This window comes from Microtus pennsylvanicus, chromosome 7 (assembly GCF_037038515.1).
Source record: "Microtus pennsylvanicus isolate mMicPen1 chromosome 7, mMicPen1.hap1, whole genome shotgun sequence".
NCBI classification, from domain to species: domain Eukaryota; kingdom Metazoa; phylum Chordata; class Mammalia; order Rodentia; family Cricetidae; genus Microtus; species Microtus pennsylvanicus.
Window position 1 is genome coordinate 86,357,171 of NC_134585.1, and position 27,123 is coordinate 86,384,293.

Below are 27,123 nucleotides of genomic sequence, written 5' to 3' on the forward strand. Positions count from 1 at the left end.
TTTCAAATACAGATATTTTATTATTCTTGGATCGGTGTCCCATAATTGGATATACCAAAGTAAACACAGCAAAGGCTCAAGTGCAGACTAATGAGTAAAGATATCAGAATAGTGCACTATAAAATCATTCAGAGAGAGAAATAGAAGTTTTTGGAGATTATGCCATCTCTACTCAATTCCGGAAGCTTCTGTTTCTTATGATAACATATGAAAAATGGGTAGTCTAAGGTGAGATACCTATATATTAAAGTAATATAGGACAGAATACTGCAAGTGTGATGTATTTCAGAATTCAAAATTTGATTCTATTGAATCTACCAAATACTATTTTAAAAATCCATTATAAACGGTCCTAAAATGGAGGGACAGAAAAAATCCTGCCATTAATTAATAGATGGTCAAACAAAGTTTGGCAGAACTAGCACATGGGCACTAGTCCGTGAGAACAAAGCTGGTACCCCTAGCATGTGGGTGTGAGTCTTGAGAACAAAGATTGGCAGCACTAGTATGGGTACCAGTCTGTGAGAACAAACAGACACAGGATCAATCACCTGATCCATAAAGTGTTGACGTAGTGCAGAGAAAGAACTAAGAGGTCTTTATCAAAGAAGTACAATTGATATAACATGGACAGGATACCTGATAAGGGAGAGATCTTGATGATATTGATTGGTTTATAAATTATTTGGAAAACATACTTAACAGCAATTTCTAGAGAAGTCAGAATCTTCTCCCAAAATCTATAAAAATTATCAAATTATAAAAGTTATCAAAGCAGGTAAATTAATTTTAGAAGAATTAGCCTAATTTCCACCAAACTTTTAGACATAAACTGGTGACAAGGAATACCCTTCAATACTAATTACATTTACTCTCTAAGAGAAATTAATTTTATTTCACTGTATTTTATGATACATATAAGGTAAAATATAAAAATTTTAAGACAAGAACTTCTATGTTTGAGCCCCATATTTAAGAATAATATGCACAATGATCTCTCAATGGTAAAAAAGCTTACCTTCGTTGTTGAAATTTAGATACAGGAATGGAGCGCACAGTGAGTCAAGACCTGATGCAGATGAATTGAGGCAAAAAGTAAAATGAATACATTCCATTTACTCAGTCTTGCATTTCTTCCAAATGTTAAGCATTTTAAGTATATCTACACAGATGCCTGTTCTGCATCTTCCATATCATCAGTATCCAAAATAAGTCAGTTATTATTAATCATATGATTATGATATAAACATATGATTATGAGGAAAAGAGCAACAAAGCAATAGTGACACATGAATATGTTAGAGGACTTTACATCACAATTCTGACTCAGACTGTATGTGAACTTGATAATTATGTGGCCCCTTCAGGTATGCTTTCTCATTTAAGAGATGGATCTTTGCCATAAGTGCTTTTTCTTCATGTTATGAAAAATCTTTACAATTAGTGAAAATATATACAAATACAGATTTCTTTTATTGATAATAATGCTATTCACTTATTATCATTTTGAATGAACACACAAAATATATCTACAATGGGTTCAGAGGATATAGAATGTCTCTGAAATGTGCTGGGCAACAAATAATCAAACCTTTAGGAGTAGTAAGTAATCAATATGAAACTCGAAATCAAAAACCACTGCTTACAACAAAACACTCAAAAATAGGGTTGGATTGAACAGGTTCCTCATTCATAAACTAGTGATCATAAAGATAATAATGGCAAATGCTAAAAATCCAGGATTAGAGACATTAAAGATACTAGGGAGAAAAAGGAAACAACTAAAATGAGCAATTTTAAGGTGATAGTCTTTTCCTAATAATTATAGGAAAATAAAAAAAATTATATAAAAAATTATAGGAAAATAAAAATAATAAATATATTAGGAATGCTTAAATAGTAACATTCTCAAATAGCCTGATATCTTTTATGGTAAAAGTTATTTCACTACTTTGATAAGATTAAAATTGTTTCCACAAGATTAGACTCTGCTTTCCCAATGCCACCTCAAGCTGCCTATTCTTAAATATCATGTAAAATATTTTCTTTAAAGCATTTAGAACAAGTTTGTTTGATAATTTATGTAGAGTTAACATCTTCAAAATGCACTGGAATTTTAGTGTTTTATTCCCCCTCAAAATGAAAAAGACTTGAAGAAATGTCCTAGTAACTAACCTTGCCAGTATACAAGATCAGGATGAGAAACTACCCAAGCTTTCAGTACACGCCGGAACTTTGCATGACCTTCTGGGGATGATAACAGTTCATCATACTGATGACAGCGAGGAATATCCACTTCAATCTATAACCAGCAAAGCATTGAGATATACTGTAATGGATGATCCTACAGAAGCCCTTGTTTCTTCAATAAATGAGAGAAGAGATACTTTACAGACTATTTCACCTTTAAAATCTGTTGATAAAAGTTTTTGAGTTTTTCAAAAAATCTTCGGAAATATCACACATTAGGTTCTGAACATATTAACTCAGGCAGTGACAGAGCAATAATAATGAAAGGAAGAGGATTTTCCTCACTCCTTTTCACATTTAAAGAATTAGCAGAATTGCCTTAGGAAAACCTTACTTGTCTATCTGTGGGAATTGGAGTGTCTTTGTCAATTGCTTCATACTTGGCATGAATAGCTCCCTGCAAAAAATAAGACATTAATTTATTATATCCTTAATAAAACGACATTGCACATTAATATGATGAGATCTTAAGTATTTCAACTTTATAATTTTTCTACTTTTGGCATAAAACTTACTGGTACAGTATCTCTAATATAAAAGATGCAAAATCTGTTATTCAGCAAGATGTCAATATTCAAAGCTTTTAAATTTCAAACTTTTGGATTAGTGATGCTTAGTAGGAGAAACCTGTTTCATATAAATACCTATTTTTTAAGACCTACCTAATTATAGTAAATGTTAGCTGGGCAGTGGGGGTGCATGTTTTTAATCCCAGCACTCAGGAGGGAGAGACAGGTGGATCTCTGTAAGTTTGAGACCAGCCTGGTCTACAGAATGAGTTCCAGGACAGGCTACAAAGGTACAGAGAAAACCCATCTCAAAAAACAAAACAACAACTAAAAAAGCAACAACAAAAAAATTCTTCACATCTTTGACCATGTATGATGGAGGTCTATTTTAAGTGACATTTGCCATTTCGGTGAGGTAGACCTTTACCTGGTGTGCTACTGCACACCTTTAATCCCAACACTCAAGAGGTAGAAGCAGTTAGACACCATGGCAACAGTGTGAGACTTTACTTCAAAAAGAAATAGGAACAAGCAGAAGAGCCCCTTTGAATTATATACATCAAAAGGTAAATGACACAAGTCACATAGCTAAAGAGCATTCCAAAATGTTGTTTTCTATGCATTACTAACTCATAAATCAATATTTTCATAAAGACATTATTTTAGAGAGAGGTTTATCTTAACAGAATCTTTCTGTTAACATTGGAAAGGCAAATAATATACTTTTTCAGAAGAATGATAGTACGAGGAACATTTGGGGTAGGGTGGATACCCTGTAATTATAGAAACATTAACATTTCTTAGTTACAGCATTACACAAAAATTATCTAAATACAATAAATTTTATTCATGTTCTATAGGATCACACATGAAAAAGTTTTTATTTTTATGACTTACTATAGTGGTAGGGAATGCCAAGAATTTAGTAAAATTAGTTGTTGGATCAATTTCTTTGGGATATCTATTAATAACAGCTTTGGAAAACCTGACATCATAAGTCTTTCTGGACTACATTACTAATCATTAATATGAGGTAAGGAAAAGCAAGAATAACGAAAAAGAAATTCTGCCAATAGAAGTCTACAAAGATTAAAAATAGTTGAGGCAGCCGGGCGCACGCCTTTAATCCCAGCAGTTGGGAGGCAGAGGCAGGTGGATCTCTGGGAGTTCTAGGACAGCCTGGTCTACAAGAGCTAGTTCCAGGACAGGCCCCAAAGCTAAAGAGAAAACATGTCTCGAAAAACAAACAAAAAGCAGGGTGGTGGTGGTGCACGCCTTTAATCCCAGCACTTGGGAGGCAGAGGCAGGCGGATCTCTGAGAGTTCGAGACCAGCCTGCTCTACAAGAGCTAGTTCCAGGACAGGATCCAAAACCACAGAGAAACCCTGTCTCGAAAAACCAAAAAAAAAGAAAAAGAAAAAGAAAAACAAACAAACAAAAAATAGTTGAGGCCCCATACCCAGGAGCAATAGACAAACACAATGGACTCTATGTTTTTTTGAACCCTTGTTTTGTTATTATCATTAATAACAATTGGCATAAAAGAATTATCAACTTGGAACACCTTGTAAGTTGCAGTTATATTGAAAAAGGGGCATACTTCATAAGCAGAATGGCAAACTTCTAACTGACATATATTCATTAGATAATCTGCTCAAAATAATAATGATATTTATCATGGGAATTGATAAAATATTAGGGCACATCAATAGTTGTATTTTATATTCTATTCTCTTCATGTATTTTTCTACTTAAAATTGTCAAATATTCTGATGTCCTTATTTCAATACATACTTTCCTATTAATACTGTAAAATTCAATGGGAAGTTCAGTTTTCGGAGACAGGGTTTCTACATGGATTCCATGCTGGTCTTGAACTTGCAATCTGCTGTCACGGCACCCCAAGCACTTGGAAGGGAAATATGAGTCCCTACACCAGCAGCAATCTTTTACCTTCTTATTCTTTTTATATACTACTCATCAGTTTATAACCTTTTGCTTTCTTACCTCTACTCCCAGAAGAGCAGCCCACGTTAAACCCCTCATAAGTGGAGGGATGTCAATCCTTGCTTCTTTCCAGATTTGATTTTTTTTATAAGGATAAGCCTATGAAAAGATAAAAATAGTCACAAAAGGGCCTGGGTGGTAGCTGAGCTGGTCAGTCCATGCCCTCAGGGTCGGTTCACTCTCTCCTGTGATTAGGGGTAGGGCCATCTCTCCTGAATTCAGGGGCCACTTCCCTGTGAGGGGGGGGTTAGCCCCCTTGCTGTAGTGTTCAGCTAGAGGCAAGGTCAGCTTTCCCAGGGCCAGTGAAGAGCAGGGCCAACTAGCATGACCCTCTGATTTCATCTCTATGATACCCAAGGCTCCCTGAGGTGACATGGGCCTTGAGTTGGCCCACTCTAACATCTATTTCATAGGACCCCCTGGAGCTTGTGAAAGGACTGTGGGTATTGTTCAAACGACCTCCGAGACTTGGGGTGGCCACAGGATATCCAGAGGAGTTCCAGTGAAGATTCAGTGATGATAGTGTACCCGAAACCTGAGGCCTTGAACTAGACCAGTCACTCATTGCAATGAACATTTGCTAGTAAAGCTGATAGGACAAAAAGGTATATATTATGATACACTGAGGCCACCAATGCCACTGGAGGAATGACGAGGTTTGGAGAGACAGGTAAGAAGGAGAAGCAAAGAGGTTTTGTTGTTGTTGTTTGCTTTGTTTTATTCTGTTCTTGTTTTTGCTTGCTTGCTTACTTTGTTTTCTTTTTTGGGGGGGCTGCAGGGTTGAGGAAGGATATAGTGGGACCAGGAGGTGAGGGGAATTGGGATGTATGATGTGAAACCCCCAAAGAATCAATAGGAAAGTTAAATTTAAAAAATAGTCAAAAGTAAAATCATATCATATATATTTAACCACCCACAATAAAATAAAATTAGAAATAAATCACCAGGAAAAAGTTTGAAAATAATACAGACACATACGAATTAAACAGTATACTTCTGAATTATCAATGGATCCAATGGCAACATTATGAAGGAAATTAAAACATTTCTTGAAACAGTAATAGAAACAGCATACCAAAAAACCTATGGTATACAGTAAAATCAGCTCTATGATGAAGTTCATAGAAATCAGTAACCATATTACACAAGAAGAAACATTTCGTATCAACAATATATAAGAGGAACTAGAAGACAACACACAAAATCAAAGTTAGAAGAAAAATTAAATAATAAACATTAGAAAAAATTAATAAGACTGCGTTCATGAAAATAGTATAAAGATAAATAAAATGGCATTAAAAAATGGAATATTATTCAGCTCCCAAACATGAAATACTATAATTTATGAGAGCATGAATAAAACAGGAAGACATTATGTTAAATCAAATAATCCAAGCAAGGAAGACAAATACATATGGTCTCACTCATATGTGAATTAGAAGAAGAGAAACATTAAAAAGGAAAAGTGGTCTCTTACAAGTTCAAAGTAGAGACATTCAGTGTAGCTAGTAGAAGCTACAGAGGAGAGTGGTGAAGGAAGGAAGAGGCTCAGTGTGTGCAGTTAGGGCAATGAAATAAATACTAGTGTTCTACTGCACAGAAGAGGGACTACTATAAATAATAATAGTACAATATATCTTATAATAAAGCCACAAAATTGATAACTATTTTGCCACAAAACTTAACCTTTCTGAAAAGCAGGTCGGGGAAAGGCGGAGGAGCAGGAGGAGAGGAGGAGGGGAAACTGGGATTGGTATGCAATAAATAAGTAAGTAAGTAAATAAATAAATAAATAAATAAATAAATGGTAAATGCTTGAAGAATCAGATTAGCTTATTTTGACTTGAGAGTTGTATTTCGTACACTGGCACCTTGTAAATATGTAAGCTATATGTGTCAGCTATTTATTGACACATGTGACTAAACGGAGAAATGCCCAGGGGGTAAAGGCACTTGCCTAATGATGGGTGTTTAATGCATGGGATCCATGTAAAGGCAAAAGGAGAGAATGGGCTTCACAAAATTGGTTTCTACATGCATACTCTGGCACAGGTGCCCAAATATATAACATACACACACAATAATAAATAGACAACATACACCATATAACACAACAATAAATAAATAATTTTAAAATAATAATTAAAAGGAAAATAGCATCAATACAAAAAATAGAAAATGTTTCAAATTGCCAGGTGCCACCTTCTAGTCTGGACACTTTGTAATATACACTGGTGATAGATTTGAAGTATCCTTTAATACATCATTTCTAAGATTAATAACCACTAGGTCTGGTTTTATCTACACAGATCAATATATAATTTGACCCTAACCATCTCCAAAAGCTGAGTAACAAAATTAAAATCATGAGCTAATTCTGTTTTTAATCATCCTTATCTGTTTTGTGCTCTGGGCAGATTGTAAGTGACTGAAAATGCGGGTTCTAGTGTTAAGAAGATAATGGGCACAAGAACCTTGTACATTCCTTGTGGTAGGGAGGTATGCACTGAGCATAAGCTACTGTGACTTCTTATATCTAGCACATTTGTCCTCCTATAAATCAGTATTTTGAAGGGATTTCAAGAAGGTAATTATTAGAGCACACAGAGTACTCAACAAACACCTTAAAACTGCTTTGTGAAATGTTTCCAATCTCCTTTAAAAGGAGAAGCCTAGTTTTCCAAGCCCATGCTGGCCTTGTTAATGATGTGGAAGAATATCCCATTGTAATTGTATTATCATTTCTTGTAAAGGTGAGTTTAGTATTTTGTAGCCTAATTGTATTTATATTTTGTATTCTATTTCTCTCTATCAAAAATTGGTACTTTTTCCTATAGACTTTTGTGCCTTATTTAAAAATTATGTTAATTATTTATGTAGGATGATCTTTCACATTGTCACCTTTGGAACTTGTATCAATTCTATAAATTAGAAAGCTTAATTAGAAAGGAGATAATAAGAATTTTTTCTCATAATTTCAAGCTGTAAGGACTAACGGCATCCAAGGACAACTCATGGACTATCATTAACACTTGCTATGCTACAAGTCCTACCTTCAGCAGCCTGTCGAAGAGAATGATTCTGTTTAGTTGATATTCTGTATCCCTCTCTCTGATGATTAAAGGCAGGGTAGCAGCTGCAGATAACTCATTATTGCTGTTTGAATGAGGTAAGTTCGACTGGCTGTAAAGGAACAAAAAAGGAAAGATACTGACAAAGACATTATTCTAATAAATTAAAGCACTACTTCCTATATGTTCAATTTAAAATCTACAAGCTTCTTATTAATCTAATAGAAACAGGGAACAAGTCAAGTAAAGCAACATATACTCACTCATCTTCAAGTAATGGATAAAAAGCTTCTCCTCCAACATCTTTTAATCTCTGTGAATTTAAAAATAAACATTCATAAATCATTATATTAGGTGGCAAGAGTAATAACTACTTAAAAGAATAGTAATGCAAAAATTATGAATTCACAACAGTCCAAAGAAGCAAAAAATAGAATCCAAAAATTAGTTTTTTCCATGGACATGCAAACACACCATACTTCTGGCAAGGGTTAAACACAAGCAAGATCTTCCTTTTCCCCTCTATAGGCATCATTCCCACAATTTCCTCATATGCAACACTAGATTACTAACATAATATAAAATGTAAATGTATGAGATATTTTAAAATAAGAATGATTATTTAAAAGATTATTATATATTCATTTATTAAATATTATTTTAAAAGAGGTGCTTTTCCATATATTCTTTAAAGATACTGGGATGACTTATAGGCAGTGTATCACAGTATCTGGAAGACATTTTTCAAGCTCTTCCATGAACTCGTTCAGAAATACTGATGGAATGGACAGAACAGGTGAGGAAACAGCTGAAACTCACGGCTGCACTAAATCAGGCGGCTGCGATTAACACATGCATTCTAAAGCATCAGAATCTGACAACCCAGAATTATTGAACATTTAAGATCATGTATTACCAAATGCTGAGGAAAAGATCAACACTGTTGTGAGCAATCAGACCGCGTGTAAAGGCTGGAGTCACACAGATGCCATTTTCTCACAGCGCTTCTCACTACAGAAGCTTCTTGGGTATCAGGAAATCAGGCATGAATGCAAAGTGTCTTGTGTTAACTTTAAGGTTTCAATGTTTTATCAATTATAAAAAGCACACTTGGTAATTTTTATACTTACGTTTCTTAGCTGGCATAAGGACAATGTCACGGTGGTATCGTCTAAGAGTGAGCTTCTGTCTCGACCTTGCCCAAAACTTTCACCATCTTCAAAGAGAAAACTAAGATTGGAAGAAAGAAAAGAAGGAAGGAAGACAAAAGTTGTTATAATGATCACAGAAATTCTATCACAATCCCATTATTAAGAAGAAGTAAAATTCAGACTAGACAGTTAATTTTGGAAACAAAGCCCAACATGGTGCATATGCCTGGATCCCAGTACTTGAAAGGTAGAGGCTGAGGCATCAAGAATTTGGGGTCAGAGAGGTACACAGTGAGTTCAGTTCTAGAATGGGCACCATGAGACCTTGACTTAAAAAAAAAAAAACAAATGTTTCAAAACTGTAGTTGCCAGCTGAAATTTCTCCAAAGCCGACTTTTAAATATATACGTCTGTGATTAGCTGTAAGTCTGGTATTTGCTATCCTGGCTGTTTTGAGTGTCACATTGATACAGTCTAGAGTCATTTAAAAGCAAAGCCCCAGGTGAAGAATTGTCTAGGTCAGAATGGCATACAGGTATGTCTGTGGCAGCCTTTCTGGGTTGTTAATGGATGTAGGATTGCCTAGTCCAGTATGGGAGGAATCATCCCTAGGCAGGTAGCCCTGAACTGTGCAAGAGAGCCAGCTATAAACTAGACTTTGAGTCAGTAGCAAGCAGGATCTTACATGCTTCCCCCTGTACTTAGCTGTGGAGTAAGTTTCCTGGCTAGAGGTAATGCTGTACCTTCAGGTTTCTGTCCTGAGTGTCTGCCTTGACCTCCGCAGTGATGCACTGTGACTGCAGCTAGAGAGCCTTTCCTCCCTAGGCTGCTCTTGGTCAGGGTGTTTGTCATAGGAGCAGAGATAAACTAGAACACGCAGACAGCACTTCAGGATACAGAGTGTGAGCTGCAGTCTCTCTTCATGCACGTGCAGCAGGAAATGGCTGTCCTAACAGAATTCAAACGTGCATCTGAGAAAGTTTGCATAGGTGAAAACTAAAAGGGGAGGAAGAAAAAGCACACTGGTAGACAGGCTCTCAGGAACTGGTTTAGAAGTGCAAAAGTCTACTTTTCAGAATCTATCATTCAAGTAATTTTTAATTTTCTATAATTTATTGCTGATTTCTTATTTAACTTATTGGGTGAGTGGCACAATAGATATTAAGGTCTCAAAACACTACTTACAAAGGACAGAAGGAGCTAATAATGCAGTTTAGTAATAGGATACTTGCCTTGCCACATATGTAAGGTCCTGGGTTTGAAAATCAATACAAAAATAAAAAAGGAAAAATTTAAAATAGGTAAGGCATAAAATAAATAAATAATCTAAATGTTTAACAAAAATAGTGATTATCAGATAAATTTCTTATGGTGGTTTGAACGAGAAATGTTCCTAATTGGCTCATGTATTTGAACACTTGGTCCTCAGTGGAGCTGCTTGGGAAGGTTAGGGCACTTTTAGGAGGTGCAGCCTTGGAGGAAGTGCATCACTGGGGCTTTGAGGTTTTATGACCTTGTGCCACTTGCTAATATTTTCCCTCCTTCCCCCCCCCCCTTTCCCTCTCTCACTCTGTCTGCTTCCTAGGTGCAAATGAGAATGTGGTTTCTCTGTTTCCTGGAACCATGACTTCCAGCCATTTGTGACTCTCTCTCTGGACCTGTAAGCCCCACAGTAACTAATACACCTACAGTCAAATTTGTCCTAGACTGTGAACTAAAATTTTAGAGGTCAAGAAATACACATTTATTTATATTTCTACATGAACAGTGGTGTTTGAAAAATAACTGATATATATACTTTTTATTAATATTACATGATTTTCATATAGATAACAAAGCAAATTATTTCTTAAAAACAATATTCATAAGAATAAATATTGATTGAAACTCTGCAATTAACAATTCTAGACCATCCAATAAGTTGTAGAGTTTTGTTTCCAAGTTCACTTAATTAGAACAGCTACCAAAAATTTATTAAAAAATAAAACTAAATAAAAATTTAAAAAGCAGCAAAAAATTAACTCATATTACCAGAAACAGTTTTTACTTACTTTGGGAGTGTGCAGATAGGTGGTTTGGATCGAATAATTTCCTTGTTTGTAAGCTCCTTCTCCAGGTCACCTCCAGCCAAACACCACAGGTAGTAAACCTCTTCTATAGATCTCTCCGCCAGGTGATCACTGTCTGTATCCACTAATGGTAAAAATGTTCAAAATTAACATTACAGTTTACATCTGTAGTAAGAGTTGATAGCAATAAGAGCTGGAATTCCAATAAAAGTAACTGAAAAGGCTATCACTTCTGTGTGTAAGGACTTTGCAAGTTGCTACTCCACCTAGTAATATAACAGAAGAGGCTGAAAATCAGGAGTTCCTGTAAGACTGTAATGGAGAAAGATTGGAGAAGCAGATGGGCTATGCAGGGAGCACACAACATAAAAGTCTCAGGGACCAGAACTGGAACAGTAAGCTGGACTACAACTGATAAGTTACTGCAGGTTGAGTGTGGACAAGTCTGAGAGTTAACATCCCAGGGGGTGCAGTCATAGGGGACACTGGCACTTCTGTGGGTTTTATCACTAGAAGCCTGACAAGTTCCTCACAGTATTATTGGAGAAGACTGGCCTGTGCTATGGCAACAGGAGGAGAAAACAGAACCGATTTTAAATATGACAAAGGACACCTTTCTTTCTTACATGGCTTGTCCTCAGAAGTTAGCACCTAACTGATCTCAGCAAGGGAATACCTGCTATGACATGGTGTGGCAAGGAGGAAGGAAAGCATCCTGCAGTCCTACAAGCAGGTCACGTAATTTAATGAGCTGTGCGTCTGGACAGTGCTGGTCACACAATCATCCCCCATAGTGAAACTGAAAGGCTAGGGTAAGCTGGAGCTGGGTGCTTTAATTCTCAGCAGGTGCATCATGACTGTCAGGTTTTGATTCTTCTTTGTAACAGGTTGCTTCCTAAAAGTGACTTATGCATGAAGACAGTCAAGAGGCCTGAGCTTGACAAAAATCTAGATGCACTTCCTATAGTCAGAATGGAAGGAGAAATGCTACTGTAGTCCTTTTCTTGTCGAGAAAGCATTTTCCACTAGGAGAAACTCACATGCCAGACATCCACTGTGATCCTATTAGTCAAGTTTAGTTACAAGCTTGCTTCTTATATCAAGAGAAGCTAGAAAAGGAAAAATTTGGAAAGTTTACTTTCCATGTTAGAGGTACAGAACAGGAATTTTTATACTTTATAGCAAGAAAGAAGTATGGGCAGAAAAACCTACATATCAAAGAAGTGTTTCTTTTCATGTTTCAAGTTAAAATATGATAACATGGACTTCCTACTGATAATATAGTTTTAAGAGTACTTAAAATAAATTATATGGAATATCAGTAATTTACAATTGACTTATATTTTAAATATTCAAGAATCTTTTGTGGATTATTAGTTTAAGATGTGTTACATTTGTTTATGCTGTAGAATATTTGTTTAATGATGCAAACATATGTTGCATTCTTTTTGTTTAACTCTGTAAAGCTGTGTTATTTTGCCTGTCTAAAACACCTGATTGGTCTAATAAAGAGCTGAATAGCCAATAGCTAGGCAGGAAAGAAAAGAAAAATAGGCAGTGTAGCCAGGAAGAGAAAATAAACAGAAAGAAGGAAAAGAGGAGGGAGAAAAAGGACAAGAGGAGGAAGAATTCAGGTGTAGGACCCTCACCCCTTATTCTCAAAGAGGAGAGAAGAAATTTCCTAGCAGAATGTTTTCCCAAGAAGATAGAGGCCTTCCCCTCTCCCACCTGGGGGGTTCTAAGCACAAGGTCACTTAGCTCAGCCTGTATCACCTGGTACAGGCTGATAAAGAAGGCCTAACTCAGGAACAGTGGCCTTGCTCTAAGAACGAGGAAAAAGCTGACTTAGCAGAATGGGAGGGAGCAAAAGTCCTTGCACACGTGCAAAAGCAGCTTCAAAAAGCCTCTTTGTAGTAATGCCTTTAAAAGCCTACCCCACAAAGGAGATACAACTCCTCTCTCTACCTCACTATAACGGGGTCTGTTGACAGGGATTCTAAATATGTTTGTATTATGCTGAATAAACCTTGCTTATTACAGTCTGGGCCTCTCTGGTGGTCTCGCTCTGGGGGGTCGTAATCTGGGCACAACACAGGGACCAGTCATATAGTCAGTAAGGAGGAAAGAAAGATATATAGAATAAAGAAAGGTAAAAGCCCAGAGGCAAAAGGGAGATGGGATAATTTATAAAAAGCTGGCTAGAAACAAGCCAAGCTAAGGCCCAGCATTCATAAGTAAGAATAAGTCTCTATGTTTGGTGGGTCCCCAAAGAATTAAGAGTAAAAGTCAACCAACAACATTTTGGTGTACCAAATGTGAGTTTCAAATATCCACCTAGAGCCTGAGGAAGGTCAATAAACAAAACACAAACAAACAAACAAAAGGACACGGCTCCTTCAACAAGTTCTTCCATATAGCAGAGCACTTAAACAGTCTTTTTCACGCTAAGTAGAAAAAATAAACTAAGTAAAAGAGCGCCTGCCACAGTGCAGGCCACCAGCTTGCCGTAGCTGGGAGATTGATCATAGTTACCAGCCATGCAGCTCCGACCAGGCTGTGAGCTGTAGGCTTGGCTTTTAGGATCTGAGCAGCAGATGGAGACAATTGCTAAAGCTGTAGCGGTGCTGTTTAGCAGGGTTGTTTTGGTTTTTGTTTTGCTCATGCAGACAAAAAGATTAGAGATAAGCAGTAAACACAGATCTAGACAGAAAAAAAACTCTAAACAGGTTCTAGAGTATTTAACAATGTGCACATGCTTAAGAAAAGAAAAAGGGTTAATGACAGTCAAAGAAAATAAAGAATAGTTTAAAAATAATAAAGTCTTTAAAGAGAGAGAAGCAAAGTAATATGAAAAAAAGAATGAGCCATGTAGAGGTGGAGAATACACAGTGAGTCTGGATCCAGTATGTTGCTGTGTTGACTGTGAAGTTTTTGATTGCTGATAAGGAAAGGACAGTTGCTGACAGACATGGGATTGTTAAGTGGACTGCTAAAATAAATTAGTCTATATAAGAATGCCTTCACTTTAAAATGGAAATCAAAACATTAATTGCTTTGGAGAAGAGGTTTTCCATTTATTTCCATAGAAAATGAGAGGTTAAGGGTTCTTCAGGGTTTATATAGATCAGGCTTGGTCGGGGAAGATCTTCTGAATCTGGATATGTGACATATATCAACAAAGTTACAGCTGGTCTTCCAAGGACTTGGCCCTTATCTCAATTTTCTCAGGGATCCCTAAAGATGACTTTGCCCACAGACAAAAGGAAGCAGTCTAGAGAAAATGATGGCCATATTCCCAAAGTCGGGGTGTGAGTGGTTGTTGGTTTTTTGGTGGTTTATGGATGTTTGTTACCATTTAGGGGAAATTAGGATAAAAAGACAACTATTAATCTCAGATATTTTGTATTGGCATGGATTTTGGTATATTGCTACAAATTTAGAGTTATTTTTCCTATACTGTATATATGTTTCTACTCTTATTTGGGGTTTTGTGCTCATGCAGCTCACTTAAAAATGCAATGGATAATTAAGAAATGAGGTAGCTACTTAATCTATAATAATCAAACTTGTAGTTACATTAGGTATGTTTTCAAGTTAAACAAGTATATTTTAGACAGATAAATTATTTTCAAACACGTTAAAGACCTATAGAATATGGCATTTAAGATGTATACTAACCTAAACTTTTCATGATACACGAAGTGTTGCAGAGGAACTTGGGGTAACTGTCCAGGCAATCAGATGTTTCTGCTATTAGGTAATATTACATCCTTTTGCTGTTTTTGATGGTGTAAAAGACTAAATATTTAATGTTATAGTTCTCCTTAGTTATTATGGGATGCAAATAAGGTATGAAACTTTAGAATCACTAAGATAAGTTAGATAATGGAGTGTTTTCTCTGAATTTGCTAAATACAAATAGAATGAATATTGTAAATGTAATTCTTACTTGAAAACTGTTTTTGTTGTATATTGTTTTATTATCTTAAAAATAAATCATTTCATTTTTATTTAGACAAAAGGGGGAAATGTTATGGAATATTAGTTTAAGATATGTTACATTTGTTTATGCTGTGCAATATTTGTTGAATGATGCAAAGATATGTTGCATTCTTTTATGTTGCGTTTGTTTAACTCTTTAAAGTTATGTTACTTTGCCTATCTGAAACACCTGATTGGTCTAAGAAAAGAGCTTAACAGCCAAGAGCAAGGCATGAGAAAAGATAGGTGAGACTGCCAGGCAGAGAGAATAAATATGAGGAGAAAAAGAAAAGAGGAAGGAGAAAAAGAAGGAGAGGAAGATGCCAGGGGCCAGCTACCCAGCAACACAGTCAGCCACGGAGTAGAAAGGAAAGAAATATAGAATAAAAAAAGACAAAAGCCCAGAGGCAAAAGGTAGTTGGGATAATTTAAAATAGAAAAGCTGGCTAGAAACAAGCCAAGCCAAGACCAAGCATTCATTAATAAGTCTCCATGTATTTATTTGAGAGCTGGGTGGTAGGCTCCCAAAGAACAAAGAGTAGAAAAAAAAAGCCAACTACAAGAATCACCTCTCAGTTCTCTGACTATTAACCACAAAACCCTATAATGTAATACCTGTTTCTAATGAATTCAAAAGTAAACAGGCTAAGGGGCTTCTTTTGGAAACAAGGCTCATATTATCACATATTTTATTCCTCTTTACCTTTACACAAGTCATCAATATCCTCAGGCAGAGTTAAGTTGGCGCACCGCAGAGAAGATGAAAACAGACTGGCAGGTTTGATAAAGGGAGTGTATAAAGGTGACACTTCACTGAAGACCTGGTCCTTCATTAATTCATCTGGGGTTGGCCTTGAGAAAACCATTTAAAACACTCAGCATGGAGAAAAGTCATAAAAACTTTCATACAAAATGTAATAGACATTGAAAGTGGGAGGTAAAGTCTTAGATAACTCCTTGGCAGAGAAAATAGCAAAGGCGCTCCCTTCAGCAGAGTCTAGCTGTTGCGACTAAATAACTCAGTGTTGAATTACCTATGTGTGTTAACTGTTTGCGCCTTATCTTTTAACAAAAATCATTTTATAAACACCCCAAATTCTGTTGTAATACTATCCTTTGTCCCTACCATGGCTTGATAAAGTGCCTTTTCTCATGACAAATTAGAATATATTCTTTTCTAGCATTATATTTAGGGGGCTTAGCAATAGCTAGGTAATTAAAAGTGACACCATGAAATGAAAACAAAATGTCAAGGAAATCTTTCTCAATTTTTATCAGCAACTACAAACTTAACATTCTGCCAAGCTCAGTATATAATACATAATGGCAACAAGCTTTTGTTATTATTCAAATGTCATTAGAGCTAAGAGTACTGACACTCCTGTTTAGTTGATTTTCTTCTTGAGGCAAGGAGATGAATTAGAAGCTTTTTTCATACATGTCAGTTTTCCGACCATGATTTGACTTCTTTTATAGCAAAAAACATTTATAATACTAATATCATTTATGTACTATTGTATATACAGCTATTATCCCCTGGTCCATCAATCTCCCACCAAATACAACACATGTATCTATGGTCCCCTAGTCCATCACTCTCCTAATCAAATCAAATCAACTCCACACGAAAAGGTTCTCAGGATAAGTTAAAGTCTTAAGGAATCACCTTTTAGAAGGATGGAAGGTGAGACACTTCTTCAAAATATTTGTCACATTTTCAGGAAGTTCCTAGCAAATAAAGAAAAAATAGATAAATGATCAATTCTAGAAATATATTTTATTGAAATATTTAAATCTCCTAAGCTTTGATTTTTAAAAAGTCTTTATTTGGACTTTATTTAAATTTATAGCCATTTGTCATTCTCTGATAAAAAAAAAGCCAGCATCTGCAGAGAAATAAGTATAGCTTTAATAACTTGTTATTGTATCTTGATGTGAAAAAAGACTGCTCTGGTATAACTGTGTCCCTTCCTAAAATCAGGTCTTGAAACTTGATATCACATAGATGACATTAAGAGATGAGTTGCAGAGTGAATGAACCTGCTCTTTTCATTCTGCTAAATAGACATAGTTTCATAGTGCCTTTTAAATTCTTACCTCTCTACTCATAGATTAGTGCAGTTCTCAGATGATATTGGAGAAGTTTCTTTGTTCAGCAGATGGTGGTTTGGGCAGAAATTGACTGTTAAAGTGCAGAATAAGCCATATGTCATAACCCCTCTGCAAGGCTCAGTGACTATTGTGGAAGAGTAGGTGGAAAGACTTTCAAAGCCAGAGGTTGAGGAGCTAATGACTGCTAATGGCTCCTAGTGAGGAGAGAGCCAGTTATTTGTAAGGGTTTGGCTCCTGGTAGATAGACCATACTCTAGTGGACAGACTCACACCCAGGAGTATATGGGCCCCACAAATGGAGTTGATGGGTTACAAAAAGGGGGAGGCATGAATTTGTAGGGGTAGGGAGATAAGGGTTGATCTGAGAGGAGTTAGGAAAGAAATTGGGGATGAATGTGATCAAAACCTTATAAGAAATTCTCAAGAAATTATAAAAATAAAAACAAACAAATAGCAATAAAAGAGGTGGACCTGTAAAAGATAATTAGGTCACCAGGGCTCTCATCTTGGGAATAGGATTTTATCAAACATTCACACATCCACAACATCTTCCACCAGCTTGCTTTTCTGCTCTGTAAGGACAGTGTCCTCCCTCATCAGAAAACTGAACCTGTGGGAACCTTTACCTGACATTTCCAGCCTAAAATACTGTGAGATGATATGTTTTATTAATCTCATATTTATTTATTTATTTATCATTCATGACCCACTCTCAGATAGCCTGTTAGGACAGTCCAAACAGATGCACAACGAACCTTGATAATGTCCAGACAACCATGTTCTTCAGCCAGAACTACTATAGTGTCATCCACACAGCCTAAGAAAAAAGGAAAGCAAGATTAGTGTGCACTGCTTTTGAATCTATCACAATAACCAGATATGTTTTGATACCATGATACAACATTTCCAAATATCATAATGTAGTTTTGGTGCTTAAGCTACTAAAACATTTTTAAATTAACTTTCCTTACATGTTTTGATAAAAACAGAGGCTTACCCACTCAATTTAGGTAAGCACAGGTACTAAAATATAGCAACTTAAATAGAGATATGGAAGAAATTTCAAGGAATTTTTAAAGGCACTGTTGTTTGTTGTGGAATAGCTGCACACTATATGAAGATATGTTGCTGTGATTGGTGTAATAAAAAGCCGAATGGCCAATAGCTACGCAGGAGAGGAAAGGCGTGACTTTCAGACAGAGAGAAGGGAACTGAGAGCAGGAATTGAGGTGCAGTATTTTTCCAGCAGACACAGGGTAAGCCAGGTGTGCAGTACTAAGAAGAGGTAATCGAGCCATGTGGCAGAACGTGGATTAATAGAAACAGGTAAATTTGAATGATATGAGCTAGCTGGGTGCAAGACTAAGCTAAGGCCAAGCTTTCATAATTAATAGTCGGTCTCTGGGTCATTATTCGCAGGCTGGTGATCCAAAGATAGTCCAATAAGAAAGTTTGTTATAGTTGTCTTTTCCTGATTACAAGAATAGTTTATTTTTATCATATGAGGTTTGAAGACTGCACTCATGTATCTCTGGGGATAAAAAGTAAACATTTAACTTAATAATGCTCCAAACTGTAGTGATTTTTCATTTGTATTTTAATAAATAAAACTTGCCTGAAGATCACAAAATAAACCAGACACCCTGGTCAGCCTTACAGATCAGACAGTGATAACACACACCTTTAATCCCAGTAGTCATATTAGTTTGCCACAGAAACCAGGTGATAGTAGTGAAGGCCTTTAATTGCAGCACTAGAGAGAATTATAAAATGAGAGGAGACAGCTCTCAGGCACAGTCTCATTCTGAGATTCCTGGAGGCAGGATCGCCAATTCAGATTAAATTTGAGGTAACAGCAAATGGCAGGCTGTTTTGTTTTTCTGACCTTCAGATTGAACCCCAATCTGTCTCTGGGTTTTTTATTAACCAGGCTACACCAAATTACTTGACAAATGTAGTATCTATTCTTGGTAAAAAAAAAAATCATGAATCAGATGAAATTTTAAGCAATTTAGTTAAAATTCATTACTTTCAAATACTTAACTATTCCCACAAGTTTTATTATTTGTAAACTCTATTGCTGGAACGTCGATGTGTCAAAGCTTTATATAAAATAGTCTATCAGGTTTTCTCTCTTATGACCACATATTTACCTTATTCCACTCTAAATTAGATCACATTTGTTACTATAAATTTCAAACATAATAAATATAAGCCAATTATAAAGAAAAGTGGACACTATTCATAGACAGTTCTTCATATATACAACTAGTCACATAGAAAGGTAGCTCAAAATTTAGACATGGTGGATGGAAGTAGTTTTAAATTCTATTAATTTGATTATACAAGAGAGTTTACTTGACTAAATCATGAAACTAAGATTTCTTTCCATGCAGGTTCAAGTTCCTTCATTAATAAAGAAAACCACACATTTTAAAAGACACTTTTCATGATGTCTTGTGATGCTTACCTCACCATCAACCTGAAGACACACATTTCACTGTGCTAGGAGAACACTCCAATGCAGACAACAGCTGTTTCTATAGATTATGTTTATGGTTGAAACACAAATACATGAAACTTACCTAAAGTAAGCAAAAATTTTAATCTTTCAGAAATATCCAAGCTCTGAAATAATTTTCTTCCCTAAATAATGGACAAATACAATAGTATTAATATTTAGAATTTTCGTTCCCTAGGAATCTTTCTGTATCATAACTGAAGGTTATTGTCACTTCCATTTATTACCAGAGTTTTGTTGATTATTTAAATTAAGCTTGACCACAAAGAGCCATAGTCAAATAACATTTTTAAGAGTTGTATAATATTTATTATTTAAGCCACCTACACCTAACAATCATTAGATCTAAATGGTATCCCAGGCACTGATCACTTCTGAGAACCACACATTCTTGATGGTTAGTTTTTCCAGATCACCTGAAGTCTACCCCTGGAATCCTCAGTTATGTATCATGTTGAAGTAGTCTATTGTTCACACTGATAACAACCCACAGCAGTTCCTCTTTCTCTCAAGCTACTTCAGACTGGCATTCTGTGTGTTCCAATAGTGCCTGAGTTTTTATGCCGTCTTTGTTGCTTTTGGAGCTGGGGCCAGCCCAGGACTCAAGTATGCTAGATGGGCACAGTTGCTAGAACAGCATGGTACCACTATGTTCTGTCCCTAGCCCTTTTATACTCTAAGACAGTCTTTCCAGTCTGGCCTCAAGCTTGGTTCTTCCTAGCTCAACCTCCAGAATAGCTGGTATTACAGGCTGTTTGAAGATACATATTACAGCAGACCATACCAGCCAGAACAGGTGAGTGACCCGCCTGCCAGTGGAACTGCATCCCACCCAGGATTCCAGGCTTCCCTCACAACCCTTCCCCAGGCTCTTGCCTTCCCAGTTACTCCCCACCCCACTGCTGGGCACTGCTGCCAACCCCTGAGAAAGAGTCACCCACAACCAGTTAGTGACCCTCCTGTTCTGTGGCCTGCCACTCCCATCTCAGCACCAGTACCACTGCCCTGGTGCAGCAGCTGACTAGAGTTTGAATCTGGAATGTATCTCAAAATCCTGTATGCTGAAGACTTAGTCCCCAGTCCACTGCTATTGAGATGTGATGAAAAGTTAAGAGGCAGGTCTTCCTGGGAAATTGCTTCATCATTGAGGGTATGCCCCTAAATGGGACAGTGGAACCATTTGTTTTTTGTATGTACACACTCTTAAATATTCTCTCTCCCTTCCCCTCTCTCTGTCTCTTGTTCTCTCTCTGGCCATGTGTGAGTGTGTGCAATATGAGTGTTGGTGCCCACAGAGGTCAGAGGTGTTGGAGCCCATGTGGCTGTAACTACAGATGGTTGTGAGCTGTCAGACATGGGTTCTGGAAACCAAATCTGGGTCTTCTTCAGGAGCAGTAAATGCTCTTAACTACTAAGACATCTTTGTAGCACTCTCTTTCACCCTTTTCAGTAAACATCTCTACAGTCATATGCTGCCTCAACTCAGGAGCTGCAACAAGCAAGTAATTATGGACTCAAAAATCTGTAATTATGAATCCAAATTAAGTCTTGTAAACTTTGTTTGCTTGTAGCAACAGAAAGATAATAGGGCTGGGAATGTAGCTCAGGTAGATTGAGGCCTGCCTAGCATGAATGAAGCCCTGGGTTTTAATTGTGAATAGTGATGTATAACTCCAGTTCTAGCACCTGGGAGAGAAAGAAAAGGGCCTGGAATTCAAGACGAGCTTCAGTCATGAAAAATGTTTGTGGCTAACCTGGGCTACAATGAAACCCTTTCTAAAAAACAGCTATGTCTTCTAACACGAAACTTAACTCAAATTTGCACATTTGCTTATTGTTATCAAATTAGATCTTAAAAGCACAAAATGAAAAAAAAGTCAAACATTCTTAGCAATGATAAGGATAAATGGAGAGGATTACTCTCAAAATATTTGGAAAATTCTGTAGATAACAGAAACAACAGATTGGTGTTTTGTGAGTTTCTCAGGGTTATGTCAAAATTATCTTTGATAGCAACACAGAAGTAGAGAAGATTTAATTTTGCTCATAATTTCTGAGATTTTAGTTCATGCTTGGCCTGTTCCAAGACTTTGGGCCCCAGGTAAGGCAGAATATCATGGCGGTAGGAACATGCAATAGAGGAGTATGCTCACCTCATGGCAGTCAGGAAGAAACGGGGGTGTGGGGTGGGAGGAGAACCAGGGGTAAGATCCCTTGAAAGGCCTGCAACCAGTAACTAGTTTATACAAGTAGTAAAAGCCTGAACATATTGAGAAATATCAAAATAAAAATGAAGAAAGAAACTGGGAAGGGAAACTGGAGACATGGCTCAAGAGTGAAAGCACTGATGCTCCTGCAGAGGACCCAGGTTTGGTTCTAGCACGCACATGGAAGCTCATCACCGTCTGTAACTCTACTTCCAGAGGATTCAATGCACTGTTCTGGCCTCTCTAGGCACCAGGCACACACAGTATGTCATATATGTATACTCATACACTCTATCTTTCTCACCCTGTCTCTGTCTCCCTCTCTCTATCTGATAAAATAGAAATAAAGCCAAATTGAGACATACGCCTTTTCTATTTATTTAGAGTCAATTTGCACAGAAAACTATTTCATTATTACATAAACTTTCTCTCTAAAAAGTAAATTCTAATGAACACACAATCTTTTTATTAATTTAATACTTCTTTATACGTACCACACAAAGCTCAAATAAAATTATCCCAAGAGACCACACATCTGATTTGGGACCAGAGGGCAATGGTTTTTCACTTGGCACATGATCAGTACTTTTGAAAATTCCTTGTGCAATTACCTCTGGTGCCAAATATGAGGGATACCTATAACACAAGTGAATAACAAATAATTATAATGAGCTACAATGGCTATAGAAACAGTAGCACATTCTTATAATTAGTGCATGAGATGTAAAAATACTACACAAATAAATCCACAGAGATTACTAGAATCTTGAACTAACCATAGAAACACGGGCCTTTGTGTCTAGGAATTGAAACTGAACAGACAGGAGTCCTAAATCATTTTAAAAACATCATATCTCTCTGTGGCATGTGTTTAGTTTCTTGCTCTTCTCTGTGACTGTATCATATCGGCATTACAGCAGGCCTCTAGTTCTTTTCTTTCCTCTGACCACTTGATCTTCTGTTAATGGTGAATTGTTTCATCATTTGACCTTTGAAATAAAGTAATTCTTTTCAACAGGTCTTGGTCTGCTTTACTGTTACTGTGATAAAACACTGGCCAAAAGCAACTTCGACAGGAAAAGGCTTGTGCCATTTTACATTTTTACTCCATCCTTGAGGGGTGAGAAGAAGTTCAAGCATGAACTGGAACAGAGTTCATGGAATAATGCGGCCTACTGATTTTCTCTACTTGCTTTTTTTTATACAAGACCACTGCCTCAGGAGTGCTGCCACCTATTGTGAGCTTGGCCTTCTCACATCACCTGTTAAGAAAGTAACTTACAAACTTGCCTAAAGGCAATCTGATGGAGGCAATCTTCAATTAAGATTCTCTTTTCTCAGATGTCTTTAGCTTGTGTCAGCACAAATGATCCCTTATCAACTTGATATGCAAAAACATCATTATTAAATTATAATAATATAATAATTTCCTTTCTTGTTTATCCCCAAAATCTGATGTTAATAATGTAATATAAAACAGTATAACTTTAAAAGTTCCACAGACTTTAAAACATTCAAATACTGGTATGTACATATTTTCCAGGGATGTGCACTTAGTGTTGGATAACCAATTGGTGTTCTCTTCCCTCAGGAAGACTACTTCTTCTGATTCTCTAAGTCATTGGCCAAAGCAGCTTCTTTATTAACTGATGGGGGGAAAACATATTCACAGCATACAGAGGGAAATCCCACATCAAAAGTCTAATAAAAAAGCACCAGATGTAATGGTCTAGCATGTGTTCCACTCTTTGAACAGTGCTTTTTTGTCTTGAAGCCCCAGAGACAGCCTTATACATGCTCTGCAATTGCTCTATCCCTGAATTTCTTCCCCAACAAAACCTGTGCTTTAATTTCAGTAAAATCTGACTTGTCTTTTATAATGCCCACCTCACAAAATTGTTGTAAATATTAATAGATAAAAATGCTCTACAAAAATTGAATATGTGACACAAACCCAATGTTGTAAAAGGTAAATTATTCACTTTTATTCCTGACTTCCAATATATGAATTGAAAATCATAGTACAGTTAATGAAAAGTCAAGCAAAGCTATAATTAAATTGGTAGACCAAAAACTTTGGACATAAGCATAGAAGTAACCCTTGTTCTAAAAATTCTGGGTCCTCTTTAACCAGACAGAAATTCATAAAGATCCTAAAAATGGCTCCTTAATGGAGGGCATTGTCTTTCAGCAACTTTCTTATAAGTGTCCCATTCTAACACTCAACGAAAATTACCAGAACTTCACTTTGAACATGGCTGGTAAGGTAAATACAAGTGGCTTTTATCATTTGCAGTTTTACCAGGGTATTAAGCTACTGTCCAATCAAAATTAATGCCCAATTTCTAACTCCTTCCAATATTTCTAAGCAGATGGTAACACTTACATTCCTTAATATCTGTCACTGGCAGTGACTGTGAGCCTCCTCTGATGTAAAGGCTCTTTCTGGCCTCGCTGTTTGATCACTTATTTTATTTTTCCTGGCTAAGGTTTCACACTTTGTGCTTTATAGCTTCCAGTAAGATTCTTTGAAACTCAAACTTCAAAGTAAGTTGTGCTGAATGCTAACACAAGACCAGGTCTACAAAAGCATTTAAAACCAAATGATTGATACGCCGTAAAAATTCACTTCTATTACAAATAATACTGCTATAGACGAACATGGGATGTACTCACTCATAATTGGTTTCTAGCCATAAATAGGGTTCACGGAGTCTACAATAGGCGAATCTAAAGAAGCTAAGTAAGAAGGTGAACCCAAGGAAAAACATATAGTTATCCTCTTGGATAAGGGAAGTAGACAAAATTGCCGGGGGGAAAAGTGGGATCTTGGGGGTGGGGTGGGATGGGGGTTAGGGGAGATGGGGAGAGAAAAGGTAGAAGGGAAGGAGGGTGGACTTGGGGAAACAGGAGGATCGGGATAAAGGAAGGTTGGATAGGGGAGCACGGAACCACAATTCTTAGTTAAGGGACCCACTTTAGGGTGGGCAGGAGACTTGACCCTAGAGGGGCTCCCAGGTGCCCAAGCTGAGGTCCCCAGTTAGTTCCCTGGGCAGCTGAGGATAGGGAACCTGAAATGACCCTACCCTAGAGCAATACTGACGAATATATTGCATACCATCCTAGAACTTGCATCTGGCGATGGATGGAGATAGAGACAGAGACCCACACTGGAGCACTGGACTGAGCTCCCAAGGTCCCAATGAGGAGCAGAAGGAGTGAGAACATGAGCAAAGATGTCGGGACCACGAGGAGTGCACCCACCCACTGAGACAGTGGAGATGATCTACTGCGAGCTCACCAAGGCCAGCTGGACTGTTACCAGAAAAAGCATGGGATAAAACTGGACTCTCGGAACATGGCGAACAATGAGGGCTGATGAGACGCCAAGGACAATGGCACGCGGTTTTGATCCTATGCAATGTGCTGGCTTGGTGGGAGCCTAGCCAGTCAGGATGTTCACCTTCCTAGATATGGATGGAGGGGGGAGGACCTAGGACGTACCACAGGGCAGGGAACCCTGACAGCTCTTTGGACTGGAAAGGGAGGGGGAGAGGAGTGGGGGGAAGGGGAGAGGGGTGGGAGGAGGGGGAGAAGAGTGGGAGGAGGGGGAGGGAAATGGGAGGCTGGTGGGAGGAGGTGGAAATTTGTTTTTTTTTTCTTTTCTTTATCCTCCTTTTATCAATAAAAAAATTAAAAAAAAAATTCACTTCTATTTATCACCAAAACCTAATGTAATCTTAAATGTAAGCCAGAAACTTAAAGTAACTTTTGTGTTATTTTTATTTTCTTTGATAGAAGTTGATTTAGACAAAATGCAGATGTAATAGTATTCATGTTTATTATAGATCTTTATGGCAAATGGTAATGATAACTCAATGAAGGAGCTTGAACTTAACTATGAACTTATAATAAAAAAAGATGTTTTCTTCCATAAGAACTTGTTAACTATTTTTTTTCCTGTTTATTTTTCAAGACAGGGTTTCTCTGTATAGCTTTAGAGGAAATCCTGGAACTTGCTTTATAGACCAGGCTGGCCTTGAACTCACAGAGATCCACCTGTCTCTGCTTCCAGAGTGCACTGCCTGGCACTTGTTAATTATTACTATATCATTTTTATGTTTCTGAATAAAATTATTCTCTACCATTGAATGTATGTGAAATGTTAAGTTTATGAATTTGTATCTTAATAAATAAGCCCTCAGTACAGAAAATTTGCCAACTGAAGAGTAAGTTATTTAAGGTTGAGAACTAGTATTAGCTTTATGCACAAAATACATAAAGGACAGAAAGTGCTCAATAAATGTTTCCTTACTGACTGAAGTCTCAATAGCCTGGATTATACGTGAGTTCCAGATCAGCGTTTGACAATGATACAAACCAACAAACAAACTAAACAAAAACCAAAATCCTACAGGCCAGGCATGGTGGAACACACCTTTATCCAGCACTCTGGAAGCAGAAGCAGGTGGATCTCTGTGAGTTTGAGGCTAGTTTGGTCTACACAATAAGTTCTAGGACAGTCAGGGATATGTAGAGAGAATCTGTTTCAAAAAGGCAAAAGAAAAAAAAAAAGGAAAAAATAAACCTATAATCTAAGTTTTTAGAACAAAGGTGAAATTTTCCAAAAATTCTAAAAATTTAAGCAATATTCTTCTTTGGGAATTTTCTCCATGAGACTCCTGGTACTATGTGGAGGACGGATTTTTGAGAGCCCATGGAGCAAACACAAAGGAATACTATCAAAAACTGCCACACTGCATAGGAATAAATATGATTACGATTTCTAGGTTAGATAAGTTTGGTTTGGTTGTTTTCATCATTATTCTGAAGCTATGTAGGAGAAGTCCCTCTTGTAGAATATAAGTGTAAGTTTTAGGGATAAAAAGCCAATGTCTACTCAGGCTGCCACAAAAATATCAGACAGACACAAATTCAAGCACAGGAGATGAGAGACAATTTCAGTACAGTGAAATGTTAACATGGAGAAGCTGAAGGACATCAGAAATCCTTTTTCTTATTTTTGTTAAAAATAATGGAGATGTAAGGGAAAAGATTACATCTTGAAAATGTTTCAGAGGAATCATGCAACAATACAGCTGTCTCTATCAGAAACATTTATCTAAATATACCATAAATAAATTTCCACTCATTTCTCGGAAGGCAGCATAGATCTGGAATTTCACACCAGAAACAATTAAAGGGACTTCTTTACTATACTTGTAATTTATCTCATTACTTCCAA

The 27,123-nt window shown here is 36.9% G+C and overlaps 1 protein-coding gene across 3 annotated transcripts in view; it reads right to left on the minus strand.

Annotated features, from left to right (window-relative positions):
- The window catches only part of Tbck (TBC1 domain containing kinase), a 125,747-nt gene that overhangs the window by 76,444 nt on the left and 22,180 nt on the right, over window positions 1–27,123 (minus strand). For all 3 annotated transcript variants that reach the window (XM_075981313.1, XM_075981311.1, XM_075981312.1), the window contains exons 6-18: window positions 22,373–22,514; window positions 19,736–19,796; window positions 17,906–17,967; window positions 16,705–16,766; window positions 15,742–15,890; window positions 11,040–11,181; window positions 8,968–9,067; window positions 8,101–8,150; window positions 7,820–7,949; window positions 4,767–4,865; window positions 2,585–2,647; window positions 2,176–2,302; window positions 1,019–1,069 (exon numbers count right to left, since the gene is read on the minus strand). In XM_075981313.1, coding sequence (XP_075837428.1) covers window positions 1,019–1,069; window positions 2,176–2,302; window positions 2,585–2,647; window positions 4,767–4,865; window positions 7,820–7,949; window positions 8,101–8,150; window positions 8,968–9,067; window positions 11,040–11,181; window positions 15,742–15,890; window positions 16,705–16,766; window positions 17,906–17,967; window positions 19,736–19,796; window positions 22,373–22,514 — 1,238 coding nt within the window. The remainder of the gene's footprint in view (window positions 1–1,018; window positions 1,070–2,175; window positions 2,303–2,584; window positions 2,648–4,766; window positions 4,866–7,819; window positions 7,950–8,100; window positions 8,151–8,967; window positions 9,068–11,039; window positions 11,182–15,741; window positions 15,891–16,704; window positions 16,767–17,905; window positions 17,968–19,735; window positions 19,797–22,372; window positions 22,515–27,123) is intronic.